This window comes from Clarias gariepinus, chromosome 24 (genome assembly GCF_024256425.1).
Source record: "Clarias gariepinus isolate MV-2021 ecotype Netherlands chromosome 24, CGAR_prim_01v2, whole genome shotgun sequence".
In the NCBI taxonomy this organism is placed as follows: domain Eukaryota; kingdom Metazoa; phylum Chordata; class Actinopteri; order Siluriformes; family Clariidae; genus Clarias; species Clarias gariepinus.
In genome coordinates this window covers 7902420-7917162 of record NC_071123.1, presented here as the reverse complement: position 1 = coordinate 7917162, position 14743 = coordinate 7902420, and the positions used below count along the sequence as shown (strand labels likewise).

At 41.5% G+C, this 14743-nt stretch overlaps 1 protein-coding gene across 6 annotated transcripts in view; it reads right to left on the bottom strand.

Moving 5' to 3' along the window:
* Positions 1-14743, bottom strand: part of LOC128511897 (peripheral-type benzodiazepine receptor-associated protein 1) — a 111139-nt gene that overhangs the window by 20478 nt on the left and 75918 nt on the right. For 5 of the 6 annotated variants that reach the window (XM_053484919.1, XM_053484920.1, XM_053484921.1 and 2 more), the window contains 10 exons: positions 13181-13358; positions 6234-6442; positions 4328-4434; positions 4053-4162; positions 3040-3867; positions 2800-2951; positions 2096-2569; positions 1617-2009; positions 1292-1447; positions 267-998 (listed from right to left, as the gene is read on the bottom strand). In XM_053484919.1, coding sequence (XP_053340894.1) covers positions 267-998; positions 1292-1447; positions 1617-2009; positions 2096-2569; positions 2800-2951; positions 3040-3867; positions 4053-4162; positions 4328-4434; positions 6234-6442; positions 13181-13358 — 3339 coding nt within the window. The remainder of the gene's footprint in view (positions 1-266; positions 999-1291; positions 1448-1616; positions 2010-2095; positions 2570-2799; positions 2952-3039; positions 3868-4052; positions 4163-4327; positions 4435-6233; positions 6443-13180; positions 13359-14743) is intronic. The other variant, XM_053484923.1, reaches the window with a different exon arrangement.

The window sequence follows — 14743 nt, the reverse complement described above, 5'->3', positions numbered from 1 at the left end:
TAAGACACAATACAGACACAGCGCTGGGGACATGGCTGACTATGGGATGAGACGGAGGAAAAAGTATAGGCCTAAACCTTTTGCATAGAATGATCCATGATGGGTAATTGGTAATATCTGCACTACTAAACTACTTAAAATAGTTAAAGCTGCCATAAGAATTTGGGTTTGCCATCACTTTGGGATGCAAAAGGTTTCAGCCATCTCCATAAAGATGGTTTGATCCCAAGCTGAGCTACAGTTGCAGGACAAGTGATGCAACACACCCACTGGTGGTGACCGGATGCCATGATGTTAATTGAATCCAGTTTACATTGTCGTGGAGATAAAGAGTGGTGGTAATCTTGGTTTCCACCCTCCACCCACCACTCGGAGCTCATCTGCTCCACTACGACTTCTCCAGGGTCAAACTGTGAGGAGTCATCATCATTATCTGTCCCGTATTCCACATCTATCTCCATGGCGGGTGTCTTGACGTGACGAACTGTCCTGCTGAGCATGTAAGGCTCATGTGCTTTCTCCCCGGAAGTGTTAATGTGGGAGGTCATGTGGTTGCGAAGTAGGGCTTCTCTACGGAGTCTGTCTCGTTCCTGGCGTGCCCGAAGCGACCGTTGAGGTGTGACGTCCTTGCTGCTGGGACCCAAGTACAGGCTGCTTTCTGAATCAAGGTCCGTCTCTTCATCTTCCTCGTAGTTGCTGGTGTCCACTGTATCAATGTAAGTCAGGCCATGTTGAGGCCGGACCTGCGTGCTCCCTCTGTTCCATGCTACTTTGGCTTTGTCACGGCATGGCTGACACTGTCCAGAGGCAGTCGGACACAGAAAGCACCCTTTGCTTTTAGACAGCATGGAGACAGCCTGGAGCTCTGATTCACTATTATCCTCTTCTTCAGTCACCTCAGGGATACTGAACAGCTGTTTATTAGCAAAAACCTGGGGATGGAGTTTCAGGATCTTCTCCAAGACTTCCTCATCACTGTCTGCCTCCCACCCCTCTGTCTGAGGAGCAGGTCCAGAGCCAAAAACAATCAGGGAGGCAGCATGAGAGAAGAGTGTTTGAGTGTGCAGGCCACATACAGAAACACAGATAGAAAAAGTTGGCATTGGAGAACGTCAAGAGAGAAAATATAGACAAAAAGAAAGCAGAAAAGAAAATTAGAGCAGAAGAATGGAAAGAAGATAAAGATACGGCACAGTAAAGGCTACATAACTGAGATTGCAACTTTCTTTCTAGAGGATTAAATGAGAATGCGCTGTCATTATGTTGTGTGCATGTTTGGATTTCTGCTCACCCTGCCTTCAGGTACAGAGTTCTTCTTGGGTGATACATCAGTGTTAGACTCAGAGTACAGATCTTCTTCCTCCTCTTCCAGGATATCGGATAGGTCTGATCGGCTGCTCTCAACATGGTAGTCAGGAGGAGGGTCCATCACACCTCCTGCATATACCTGCACCAACCCAGAAGATAACATGAATACAGTTACAAACAGACATTTCTAAGTAAAGTTTAAATAGAGTTTTAGCACCAAAACACAGAGCAAAAACTAGCATTAAAGCATTCCTTGTATTTGGCATTTTATTTACAGCCTTTAAACTGCTCATGTCTAGCAGACAAACCTTTGTTCTGGGAACAGGGTCAGGTCGAAGGAAATCTTCAATGGAAACCAAACGAGTGTTCTCTCTGTCCCCCTCCGGCTCCGACTCTACAGGTGAGGAGTTGGGCGGCCGCAGGGGATGTGTATCGGGCATGTCGAGGAGATCTGTTTCAGGGACGATGACTCTGGGTACACTGGGGGTGGGTGATGACTTGTGTGGCAAGGGTGCATCCAGGAAATCAGAGACAGAAGGAACGGAACGTTGCGGACCTGAGTTCCCTGTCTCTTTACTAGGCTCTGGCGTTGTTGCAAGCACTGCATTGGGCTGTGCTGGAGGTACAAGGTCCTTGGTTGTGGGCATGGGCAGTAGGACTGGCACAGGATTGGACACAACTTTTGGTGCAGGCATAGTTTCCTGCCAGAAGAGATGTTTGAAAACATTTAAAAATGGCCTGAATAAATGAAAAAAAGATATACTGTACCTTTGTACTTCATACCCACCTGCGGGTTGGCAATGATTCCAGGAAGTGGCCGTGCCTCCTGTGCAGCCACAGCTGGATTCGCCCATGCTTCTACATATGAGGCAGTGGGCAGAGGGGCATCATTGGTGGCAGCTTTGAGTGTGTTGGCATAATTATCCCTGATGGGAGAAGAAGGGCTTGCATTTATCATGGAGCTGAATGGTATTGTGGACGTTTTGGCAGCAGACAAAGAGGCGGCACGGACACTGGGCTCCTTGTTGGTGGCACTGGCGGTTAGGACACTGGTGTAGGTTGGCACTGGCTGGCAGGGAGGCATGGACGCACCTGCCATGATGGCAGGTAGCTTGGCAGGCACATTCACAGGCGTCGAGTCGGCTGACTCACCATGAGGAGACATGGTGCGCACGGTAAGCTCACGAGCCTCTTGAAGCATTTCCATCTGAGAAAGACCAATAAGAGCACTACCCGCTGTGGGCGACGACACTTCCAGCATCTAGAAGGAGGAAGAAAAGTGTATTTAAACCATTTATCCATTATATTTATACATATTATTTATCCATCTGTTGATTTATTCTATATAATTTCTTATATGTCTATATTCATTCATCCCTGTTCCGCTGTGTATAAATATGCATCATTAGTTAGAACGTTATATACAACTTATCTGATTGAAGAACCTTCTCTTAGCTTATTCAAGACATATACATTTAAAATGTGAATCACCTTCTTTTTGTCAGCATAAATGGTGTAGCCTGTGACACGGACTCCGTTGGAGGTCCCGGCAGCATCAATAGTGACAGGGAGCCAGCTGATCTGAGCGATCCCTGGACTTGGCCCCTGTTCCAGTTGCACATCCAGAGGAGCATCAGGAGGACCTTGAGGGACAAAAGTCAGAGTCAGTGTCAAGTAACGCTTGTTGTTGTTTATTTGACATTTACCCCTCTTGCTATTCCTGTGCCTTACCTGCGATTAGCGTGGTGAAAGAGGTGACAGCACATTTGCGCTCCCTCCGCTCCGACGGCACCTGCGCCTCCACCTCCACATGGTAATGCACACCAGGAATAAGGTCACCAAGGCGCAGTGAGTATTTGCCGGCCTGAACCACCTCGCGCACCTTACCATTTAAAGAGACTGCATGTGCGTAACTGCTGTTGCTAGGCAGCCAGGTAAGACGGGCTGAAGTGGCCATGATGCGTTCTACACGCAGCTCAGTGGGTGCAGCAGACACGTCTTTCCCCACCAGCATGCAGCAGCGCAATGGGTCAGAGGTACCGTGTTCCATCACAGTCTGCACAGCCAAACGGTGAGCCTTGTGGCTCGTATCCATCCGCTCTAGCACAGCCTTGGTCGGGTTTCCTGTGGGGACATTGAGACGGAGTTCCTGGTCCACGTATACGTTGTAGCTCCGCACTATGGCTCCTCCTGGCGGGGCGTCCCAGCCCAGCACTATGCTCTTAGCTAGCTGTTTGATGAGAGTCACCTTGTGGGGAGGTGGCACAATGTAAGCTTCCGTGTCATCCTCTAAGTCCAGATCCATGTCCAAGCCATTCACAAGTGGCACTGTACCAGCTTTGCTTATGTCACCGGCAGCCGAGGCATCTGTCCTGTCTGTAATGCTGTGGCCTAACCGCATGTGGTGTTGGTGCTGATGTGGTCTCTCCGAGGCGCTCTGAAAGCTGCCTTCCAGGAAGGAATTGTGGGAAAAGTCAGCAGCTTCATGTGCCTCATCATCTGAGACACGCTCAACAAAGTTGGATGGAACCAGGCCTCGACGGCCGTCCATCAGTTCACCTACAGCACATCATCGCAGATATCAACATCATAAATGAGTTAAAAATATGTGGACCTCAAAAAAAAAAAAAGGCTATTGTCAGTTCTTACTCAAAAGAAAACCAGCACTATATGCAACATTTAATAGTCTGAATAAGCATTATATACGGTATACACGTGAATGGAAATGTGAGATGTAAAGTCACCTTCATAGAAGCCGTCATCGTCCATGTCTCCGTATACGTAGATGTATTCCCCAGCTGTGAGAGGCAGCTCCACCTCTGGGTTATCGTTTGGACCATCATAAGGGTTGTAACTACATTAGAGGGGAGTTTTTTGGGTTTATCATTAATACATCAGAAACAGAACTAATATACAGCTCAAACTGGTTTCATTGCAATAAAAACCAAAAACGATAAAACAAAATTCCTGCACTGGAACTAAAAAGAACATCATGCAACATATAGCAGGAGAAGCATACCTGTAACGGGCAATAAAAACCTGGAGTTTGGCAGCTCCTCGACTCGCTGGGAAGGGAACAGGGGATACATCGATGTCCAGCTCCTCAACCTCACTGGCAGTGTCCACCTAAAACAAAGACAAAATATATAATATAATAAACGTTTTTAACAGTGCACTTGGTAATAGTTTACCTTTCAACGATATTTTTATTGATTTTAAACAGGGATATAACAGGGTAAACATGTAATGTTTCAATAAACTGTAAATTTTACAACCCCCTTATAACCCCTATAGCATCCACCCACCCCTCCCTGACTCTAAGCCAGCTTTACATGCATAAGAAAGGCTAGACGCCAGGCATTTAAAAAATGGTAGTAGTTTACTATACTAATATCATAAGCCATGTTTAACACTTGGTGATATGAAACTTTTTTGTGCTTTTGAGCACATCGAATGATGGGTTCCATTGATTCTATGCTTAATCATTTATTGAACTCATCAGCGTTCGCTGACGACGGACAAGAGTGCTTTCACTGACAACTCTGGTCTTGTTGCCTTGTGCTGGAATAATCAACCGAGGATCAGATGCTGCAGCTGTGCGTGCTCTGTATTTGCTCAAAGACACAATCATCATGGGAGATTTTCCGTCAGACTCTACTTCCGTTTTTTTTTGCCATGCCGTCTACATCATCATTCAAGCCCCTCGTGCAGAATGTTTGAGCAAAATGTCGACAGTGTGGTCAAAAGTATGCGGACATGCATTATCAAGCAAGATCACAACACCCTTGGATAGCAGTCCTGTGTGTTTAACCCAAAGTTTAGGCTTTAGCTCTTCAATAAGCATCTCACTATAACGAACACTGTTGATGGTTGAATCTTTTCCTGATAATGTTAGAATACTGGCCCTTGAGAATCCCAGAAAACTATTTTTTTAAGTTACATTTTTTTGTGCAGACCACTAGTAAGGGCATTCCCCAAATGATAAATGAACTACTGTAACACGTTCACATCGGCACAGCAGTGACTAGGGGGACAGTAGCCTCAAACGGAAACTACAACAGGAGTTTTAATATAACTGGAACCCTCGTATTAGCCCAAGAGTTCATATACTGTACCACAATATCCAGGTAAAAACCACACCATTATACAACAATAAACAACCGATCATTGACATGAAAGCACAAATTCAGACTGAGATCAGTTGGAGGTTCACCAATATTCTTATCAACAAAACCCAACTGTACAAAACCAAACAAAAACGATTCAACAATGATTGGCAAAATATCATGAGTGTGGGGCGATGACATTGTGTGTGTATGGCTGTGTGTACAGAAAACACAAGCCCTTACAAATGATTGAGGTGTGTGTGAAGCATCAATTCAGACACAGCAAATGAGAATTACTAAAAATAAGCGAGGATGGTTTGTATTCTCTCTACAAACACACTACATGAGCAAAGTTAACCAGAATGTTTGTGTTGGCCATCTGATCCGCACTACTTGGCACAGGTTTTACACCAGAAGTCCTGCCTGATGCAACCCTATGATTTTATCCAGGTTTGGGACCGCCACTACATCTAGTGGCTGGGGTTTGAACATTGGGTGGGAAACGAACCCAGGCCTTCCGCGTGTTAGCCGAGAAACCTCCCATTGGGCCCCCAATGCCCTGTTAGCAAAGATAACCAGAATTTTACATAACCCAAGTAGCTCAAAGCAAACACAGATGTGTCCATGTGAAGGCACATGGATATTTTACAACCTGTGCAAAAGACTAGTCAGACGATCTTCCTTAGATAAGTTTTGGAAAGACTTCCAAAAGACTTCCAGCCTTCCAAAGCCTGTCTCATCCCAGCACCATTACTCTTCTCTGTGGTCATTCAGAAATATTAGAAACATGTTGAAAAACTAACATGCTGTCTCTCTCACCTCGTGAGTGGGGCTGGCTTTGTGCGAGTTTCTGGCAGATTTCGGCGACAGGTGTGTGTTTTCAGATTTGGGTGGAGACGTGCTGGAGGTGGAGGCTGATTTGGGATTTAGGCTGGGGAGCTCGCGGTGTTTGGTGCCGGGCGAGCGCTCGGCTTGAGACGGACCTCCTGAGCACGGCGCCGAGCTGGTCCGGAGCACGGCGGATAAATCTGTCAGGATGTAGATAGGGATAATGAGGAGAAAGAACAGAAGAAAAAGTAGATTGCTGCCACAGATCACCACAGGCTTACATGCTTTTGTAGGGAAAAAAATATTAATATAAATAAAAAGCTTAAAAAAGAAATAGGCGAATAATGGCTACACAAATTGAGCAGCTTTTATTGCATGTGACGTGGAAAATTGGGCACCAAAGCGCTGAATGGCGTTCTTTTTGGACTAACAGTGGATAAAAGAATTGCATTTATTGCATTTAGATATTAAGAATTCTCTAATTTTAGAACTTTATATACTATAGAAGGCAAAAGTTGTGTGAATTATTCAAGAAAATCCAGAAGAGCAGTTTCTTTTTTTAGTCACCTTGGACATACTGTAATTAAGCTTACAGTACAACACAATCCATATACTGTAGCTCACTAGAACAAGATTAGATATTTACTTGGGATGTACGCTCTGACTCAATAGTTTTACTAAGATAAAAGTATTGGCACCCTCTGGATCATGTTGGTAAGCAACAACAAAGTCATAAGGCTTCAGTTCATGCTTGAGAGTTATCCTAATAGTTATTAATCCTAATAGATGCTCTAATACAAGCAAAGAAGGGTTGGTTTGCAAATATTAGGCACCACTAAACGCTGAAAGGGGGTCATACTGCACAACAAGTCCACTGGTGTTCTTCGCTGGTTCTAATCCTATTAAGGACTGAATAGCTGTGACAAAATCATTTTCCTATATTAAAAGATCACAGTTAAGCCAGCTAGTCATCTACTATGACAAACTGTGTATACAAGTGCGTGTGTGTGTGTGTGTGTGAGATAGAGAGAGCAGCAAAGAAAGCATGAGAGAGGTATTGCGCACAAGTTAGGATGCATGTGAGTACAGATGCGTGCGAGAGATGGAGAGATGAGAGAGATGTGTGGCTTAACCCTATAGGTGAACTCACACTCGTGTGGGAGGCAGCGGGTGCGATAAGCGGTAGGTCAAGACAACTACATATTAAATAAACGTCATCTTCTATCCATCTCTTTTAACAGGTCATCCAATAGATGAGTCTCTCACTCTCACTGATCTCTTCTTGAGAAACATTTATTCTCACTGGAGCCATAGTGCATGCGTCTACTGGATGAGCCTTCCATTACCGCATCGCTGATTAGCGGACAGTTGAACGGTGGAATGGAAACTAGACGTCTACAAGCGATATTAGTAGCAGTCGCCCACAAGAGATAAAAACCACAAGGTACACGAGTTACTGGTCGCTTGCTAGTGTGACCACAGTATGAATGCTGACTTCATAGACTTTACTCATTACTCACTCATCTTCTTTACCGCTTTATCCTGTATTCATGGTCGCGGGGACCTGGAGCCTATCCCAGGAGGCTTAGAGCACAAGGCGGGGAACACGCTGGACAGGGTGCCAATCTATTGCAGGGCACACACATACACACACTACGGGCAATTAGGGAACGCCAATTAGCCTAACCTGCATATCTTTGGACTGTGGGAGGAAACCGGAGTACCCGGAGGAAACCCACCAAGCACGGGGAGAACATGCAAAATCCAGGCACACAGACGGGAATCAAGCCTTGGTGAAAACTGAACCTGGACCCTGGAGGTGCAAGGCGACAGTGCTAACCACTGCACCACCGCCTGAAACAATAATATTAGCGCTTGCATCGTTATTACGACTCATGAAGTCAACCTTTATCAGGGTGATCGATTTTAAGCACATGGTAATATACTTTCCACCACATGTTCAAAAAAAAGAAATAATAATAGCATGAACAGCTTAAACAGGAAAGCATCAAATGGTGCGTCTAGACGTATTCCCACATGCAGATGAATGCTTTCAGTGAGGGACAACGTGTACATATCCAAAGCAACAAAAAATGTAAGCCATTTAATCAAAAAAAACAAATTTCTAATTTCTGTGCTGGATGTTTCATTGGAAGCTGAAAGCATCATTGGATTGCAGTGTTAAATGAAAAAAGAAGCGTAAAAGCAGAACCACGATTAATAAATAATAATCCATGATCTAAACAGCCATGCAGGAGTTACAGCCTCCTGGTGAAAAAAAAATGTGGCCATGAGCGGGTACCCTGCTCAGAGACGTCACACAGGGCCTCGTTACCCTCCAGGCTCCAGAAGGCGATGTCATCCCATGAGGCACTATTGCCTGGAGAGTAGAAGAGTCGATGATGGACAGAAAAAAGGAATAAAGAGAGGAGCATACAGTAAGGACAGAGACAGAGAGAAAGAGAGAGAAAGAGACAGCACAGCAGAATCCATTTGCAGGATAAATATAAACACAAGCTCAGAAGAATCGCGACTGAGGAGTCAGTGAGTGTCTAAGGCAACAGCATGTTGCTTAAACACTCACTGATTGAGAGAGAGAAAATGGCGAGAGATTGGGAAAATGTTGAGCGGTTTCAGAAAAGTATAATCAAATGATTATGATCACTGTAGTAATATTTATTACTTTTAGTTCCACTGTCACAATATAACTATAACTACTGTAGCATTTAGTTTTAATTAAGTAAAAACTGAAGTAGCTCAAATTTACATGATTTCCCATGAGTGGTTTAGTCACATGACCAAACGCAGTTATTTCCTGATTAGAAAAAAAACAAAAACACATCTACATCAGATCATTGATGCAAAACATAACGTAATGTATTAATTAATATGGATATAGGACTAGGACTTTATGAACTGGTATATCTTGTATGTTCTAAAATAATTTACTATCATTTTTCCTTAGTAGCTTTGAATGGCAATAGTGTCAAAAGAGGACATTGATCATTTTGTTTTTTCACGAGTGCTTGTGGGCAAAACACCAACATTTAAATTCAACCTAAAATAAACTGTAGCTAATTAAATAGGCCAAGCTGACCCTGGAGTTTCCTATCAGACACGACCAAGAATACAGAATTCATCGTTTTTTTTTAATGTTGCTTGAATTATTTATTTTAATAACAGCACAACGCTGTCAAATATGCTATAGTTTCTACAATAACAATATACACAAAGACTTGTATATAATAACTTGCCATGTAGGCTGATAACATGAGTGAAAATAGGGCAGTATGGTCAGGTGTTATGCTCTAAAATGCCCCCCTGCCACGAATTGCCCCCCCCCTACATAATCTCTTTCAAATAATATATTGGAACTTAAATTTATAGGTTTATGGTTTACAAATGACAAAGTATAACAAACGAATTTAATTATAAAATCAATATACATTTTTTAAAATAAATTATATATTTTTTTCATATACAACATATTTATTTTCATACTACTTATTTTATTTTATTGTCTTATTTAATATGTAAACCATTAACCCAGAAATTTATGTTCTAATACAATATTTGATTGGGATTATGTTGGAGGGGCAATCCATTGCAGGGGGGCATTTTAGCGCATAACACCGGCACCGAGTGTCTGGGTAAGGCTAGCCCACCGGAGCACACCTCTTCTGCGCTTCATGTGTCCAACAGGTTTGCTCTCCTCAGTGATGCACCCACTGAGAAATCTGAAAGAGCTCTAGTTATAGGAGACTCTATACTGAGGCACGTGAAATTAGCTATTTCAAATAGCATGAAAGGAGAGCATCCTGAAATATAGAAAAGCTCTTAGTGTAGCTAGATCAACGTATCTCTCCACTCTTTTAGAAAATAACAAAAATAATCCTAGATTTTTATTTAATACTGTAGCCAAATTAACCAGAAATAAGACCACTGCAGAAATCTCCACAACAACATTGTGTAATACTGAGGACTACATGAACTTTTTTAATAATAAAATTGTAAATATTTGAAGCTTTGAAACCAAACAATGTAAGTTATGCAGATGTTAAACTAGCCATGTCAGATCAGAACCTAAAATACTTTACTCCCCATCTCTTTTGCAAATTTATCAACCTGTATATTAGATTCTGCACCAACACATTTTCTTAAACAGATAGTACCAGCAATAACAGAACCCCTTTTGAGAATAATTAATTTTTCACTCAGCATTGGGTATGTTCCAAAATCTTTTAAATTAGCAGTTATTAAATCAATTATTAAGAAACCTGACCTTGACCCCTGTCAGCTGTCCAATTACAGGCCAATATCAAACCTCCCCTTTATCTTTAAGATTCTGGAAAAGATAGTAGCGGAGCAGCTATGCTCATATCTACATAGAAATAGCATACATGAACTGTATCAGTCAGGATTTAGGCCTCATCACAGTACAGAGACAGCACTCGTTAAAGTAGTAAATGACCTCCTACTGGCCTCTGATCAGGGTTGTGTAACCATGCTTGTATTACTCAACCTCAGTGCAGCTTTTGACACCATTGATCATAGTATTCTTCTTCACAGATTAGAAAATGTAGTAGGAATTAAAGGTACAGCACTCTCCTGGCTCAGATCCTATTTGACCGATCGGTATCAGTATGTAGACTTAAATGGTGATTATTCTGAATGTTCTCTAGTGAAGTTAGGTGTTCCACAGGGTTTAGTTTTAGGCCCACTGCTTTTTTCCCTTTACATGCTTCCTCTGGGCAACATAATCTGTAAGCATGGTATTAGTTTTCACTGTTATGCTGACGACACACAGTTATATGTCTCAGCAAAACCTAATGAGATAAACCAGCTTACTAAAGTTGAGCAATGTGTGCAGGACATAAGAAATTGGATGCTAATTAAGTTCCTTCTGCTTAATCCAGATAAGACAGAAGTTCTAGTCATAGGACCGCATACACCTAGAAATAAGATTCTAGGTCACTCTGTAACTTTAGATGGCCTTTTTGTTCCATCAAGTGCAACAGTAAAAGACCTCAGTGTGATTATAGATTCCAGCCTTTTATTTGAAGCACATGTGGATAATATTACCAGGATAGCATTTTTTCACCTCTTGGAAAGATAATAAATGTATTGTCGCTTAACGATGCAGAAAAACTAGTTCATGCTTTTATCACCTCTAGGTTGGACTATTGTAATGCCTTACTGTCTGGTTGTTCAACTAGGTGCATAAACAAGCTTCAGCTAGTCCAGAATGCAGCAGTGAGAGTCCTTACTAAAACCAGAAGATACGAGCACATCACCCCTATCTTATCTTCACTTCATTGGCTCTACTACTTTTGACATATAAAGCATTAAATGGTCTCGCACCGCAGTATCTAAGTGAACTGCTAGTGTCTTACGATCCGCCACGCCTACTTCGATCAAAGGATGCAGGCTGCTTATCAGTACCACGTATTATGAAACTACAGCTGGGGGCAGAGCTTTTTCTTACAAAGCCCCAAAATTATGGAATAGTCTTCCAAATCAGTGCTTAAGTCCAGGCTAAAAACCTAAGTATTTAATCAAGCATTTTTATAAATAGATTTGCCTTAGGTAAAGGAGCAGATCTGGGGGACTGATGGACGTAGAGTATTATGGGGAAATGTTTAGATGCTGTCCTCCTCACTCTCATTGATCACTCAGGTTTGTTGATGGTGAGGTGATTGGTTGCTTTACATCTCAGAGAGCCCTCATGTCTGTGTTTCCTTCTGGCCCTCCCTTTTAGTTATGCTGTCATAGTTAGTCCTGCCGGAGTCTCTGCTTGCACTCTACAGTAAATATACATTCACATTATACATTATATGATGTGACCAGACCTTACTGTTATCTCTTCTCTTCTGCTCTCTCTCCTGCTCTTTCTTTTCCCTCTCTCCCCCTCTCCCTCCTTCCCTCTCTCTGTTGAGCTACACATGTCGTTCCTAAGCTGCCAGTGATCCAGAATCCCTCTGCCCTCCGAAACCAGTCTGACTCATCCTGGTGCTTGCTCACCAGGGACTATCTGACCATTTTGATTCATACACATTCAAATTCCATACAAACTTAAATAATTCTTTTGATTGTGTAAAGCTGCTTTGGGACAATGCCAATTGTTAAAAGCGCTATACAAATAAAATTGAATTGAATTGAACTTGTCTCCTAATTGTTTACTAGCTTCTAACACATGGCTGATTCCCAAATCTCTCTTATCAAGGGAACTTACTACCAGTAGCTTTCCAATTAATGATATTTGGGATTCAACCTGGAAAATTTAGTTAGCTGAGACTATTTTAAAGCGGAATAGCATTAAAAGAATCCTACGACGTTTATAGGACAAATACCAAATAACAAATACCAAAAACAAATTTATTAAAAAAAAATAAAAAAAAACTACTACTTTTACTCCTGGTTACAACAGATAATAATAATAATAATAATAATAATAATAATAATAATAAACTTTGGATATTTACAATTATTATTAAAAACGTATAATTGGTGATTTGTTGCAATATTCCAGTGCCAGTGTTTGGTAAAAGCCACTAAGGTGGTATTTGTGGTTTTATTAACTTTCAGAGAAGGAAAATGGGAGGGTGACGAGGACCTGACTGTTTACAGCTGCTATAGTATAAGTCATAAAAGCAGCCAACTTGCTTTGTGGATCTTTCCACAACATCAAATGTAACTTAAGTACAACTTTAGGCTGGAAACAGTGACTCCCCTTGCATTGATGATTTTCCTACAACAGCACACCCTGTGATTATACCCTACATATACTATATAAAGTATATAAAGAAAGAAGAAGTGCCAAGTGATGAGATTGCAGCTTTATACAGCTGGTAAATGCCCGAGAGAAAGAATTGTACCTTATTGTCATGCTATGAGCAGCAGTGCTGTGTGTGAACTCCATTAGAATAATGTCATGTTACCGGTGTCTGTGGGCAGACTGAGACCGTTGGGAAGTTGTGTGAAGCCTGAGCACAGCAGTCCAGGAGCCGACAAGTCGATCTTCGAGGCCTGTTGTCGGAATTTGTCCAGCTCCTGAGACAGAAGGCCAAACTGCTCGCTTTGATTACGGCACTTCTGCTCCAGGTCCCGTACCTTTGCCTATAAGGTACACACGACAAAGCGGGAAAAATTAGCCACTCAAATTAATTATGAGATTAAAAATACACCGGAAATTAAGCATTGAGTAAAGTTAGTGACGGTGTGTTGTCGGGGTCTGAGGAAATTAGTCATTTAAAAAAAAACACACAAAAAAAACTGCCATATCTGATCCAAGTAATATTATATAATAATGTAAGTAATATTATGTTCTAAAATGACTGATTGCCAGATGAAAAAGTAGTTTTCATGTGTACAATTATAAAAAAATGTGTTAATTTAGTAATAATAATAATAATAATACTAATAATAATTAGTTAACCGAATCATTTTTTTTAACCTGAGGAGAGAGTTATTAAATATTCATTAGTATAACCTTAAACAGCTTTTAACTATATTAACCATCAGGTTATCAGTAAAATGGGAGCACAAAGAACAGGCCGAAAGTTCTGGGTAGATAATGAACTAAAACAGATGTTGACAAGAATGAATTCTCAGTTAGTGAACTAATCATAAACATTTCTCAGAGATTACTGGGAGAGAGAGAGAGAGAGGTCGAAAGGCGAAGCGGGAAAAACAGGGAGAGGTTTTACAGCCATTTTGCCTTTTTGCTGAGTTTGTATTACGGGGACATAGCAAGTGCGGATATCTCAGACCGAGAGAAACTACAGCTAGTTTCACTTCCGGGACTGCGGTTCAGCTTCCTGGCAGACACTGAGCAAACAGGGCCTCATCACACATATACATACACACGCATGTACGCTTTTACACACAGTTCTAAAAAAACAGCCAGTTTCCTGTAAAATATCACACCTAAGTGCGTCTCACTACGAAAAAGACATCATCACAAAGAAACCATTTTAATGTGTAGTAGAAACAGAAGTAACGATAGTTAACTTTTAGCTAAAAAAAATTATAGTCATAAAAAAATGAAAATCCCGTAGTAACTTAATTTTGCACGTCTATTTTGCAAATTTACTTTGCAAATTTACAAGAACAAAGCTCTTCCTTTCCCATTATAAGCCCAAATGAATACAATGTTGTTACAGTATATCCATGTTCCTGTAACAGCTTTTAATTCCCCCACTGCCAAAAAAACCCTCTTTTTAAAAATCTGTTTAGAACTGTTCAAAAATGATATTCTTTTATGACTTACACAATCCCACATCATACTTTTTATGCATCTATAGTTTGCTATAATGACGTGGAATGTCTGTGAAACAGTTTAGTTCAGGATATCACTTATGCATTAGCAGCTATGAATGTTATTTTTATGTTTAGAAGCCTCTCTTTATCTCTGTCCAGAAATTAAGACAAAAGTCATTAAATAAATAAATAGCGTTGACACGTTACTGACAACTTAAAAACCGCTAGACTTTCCCATAGAG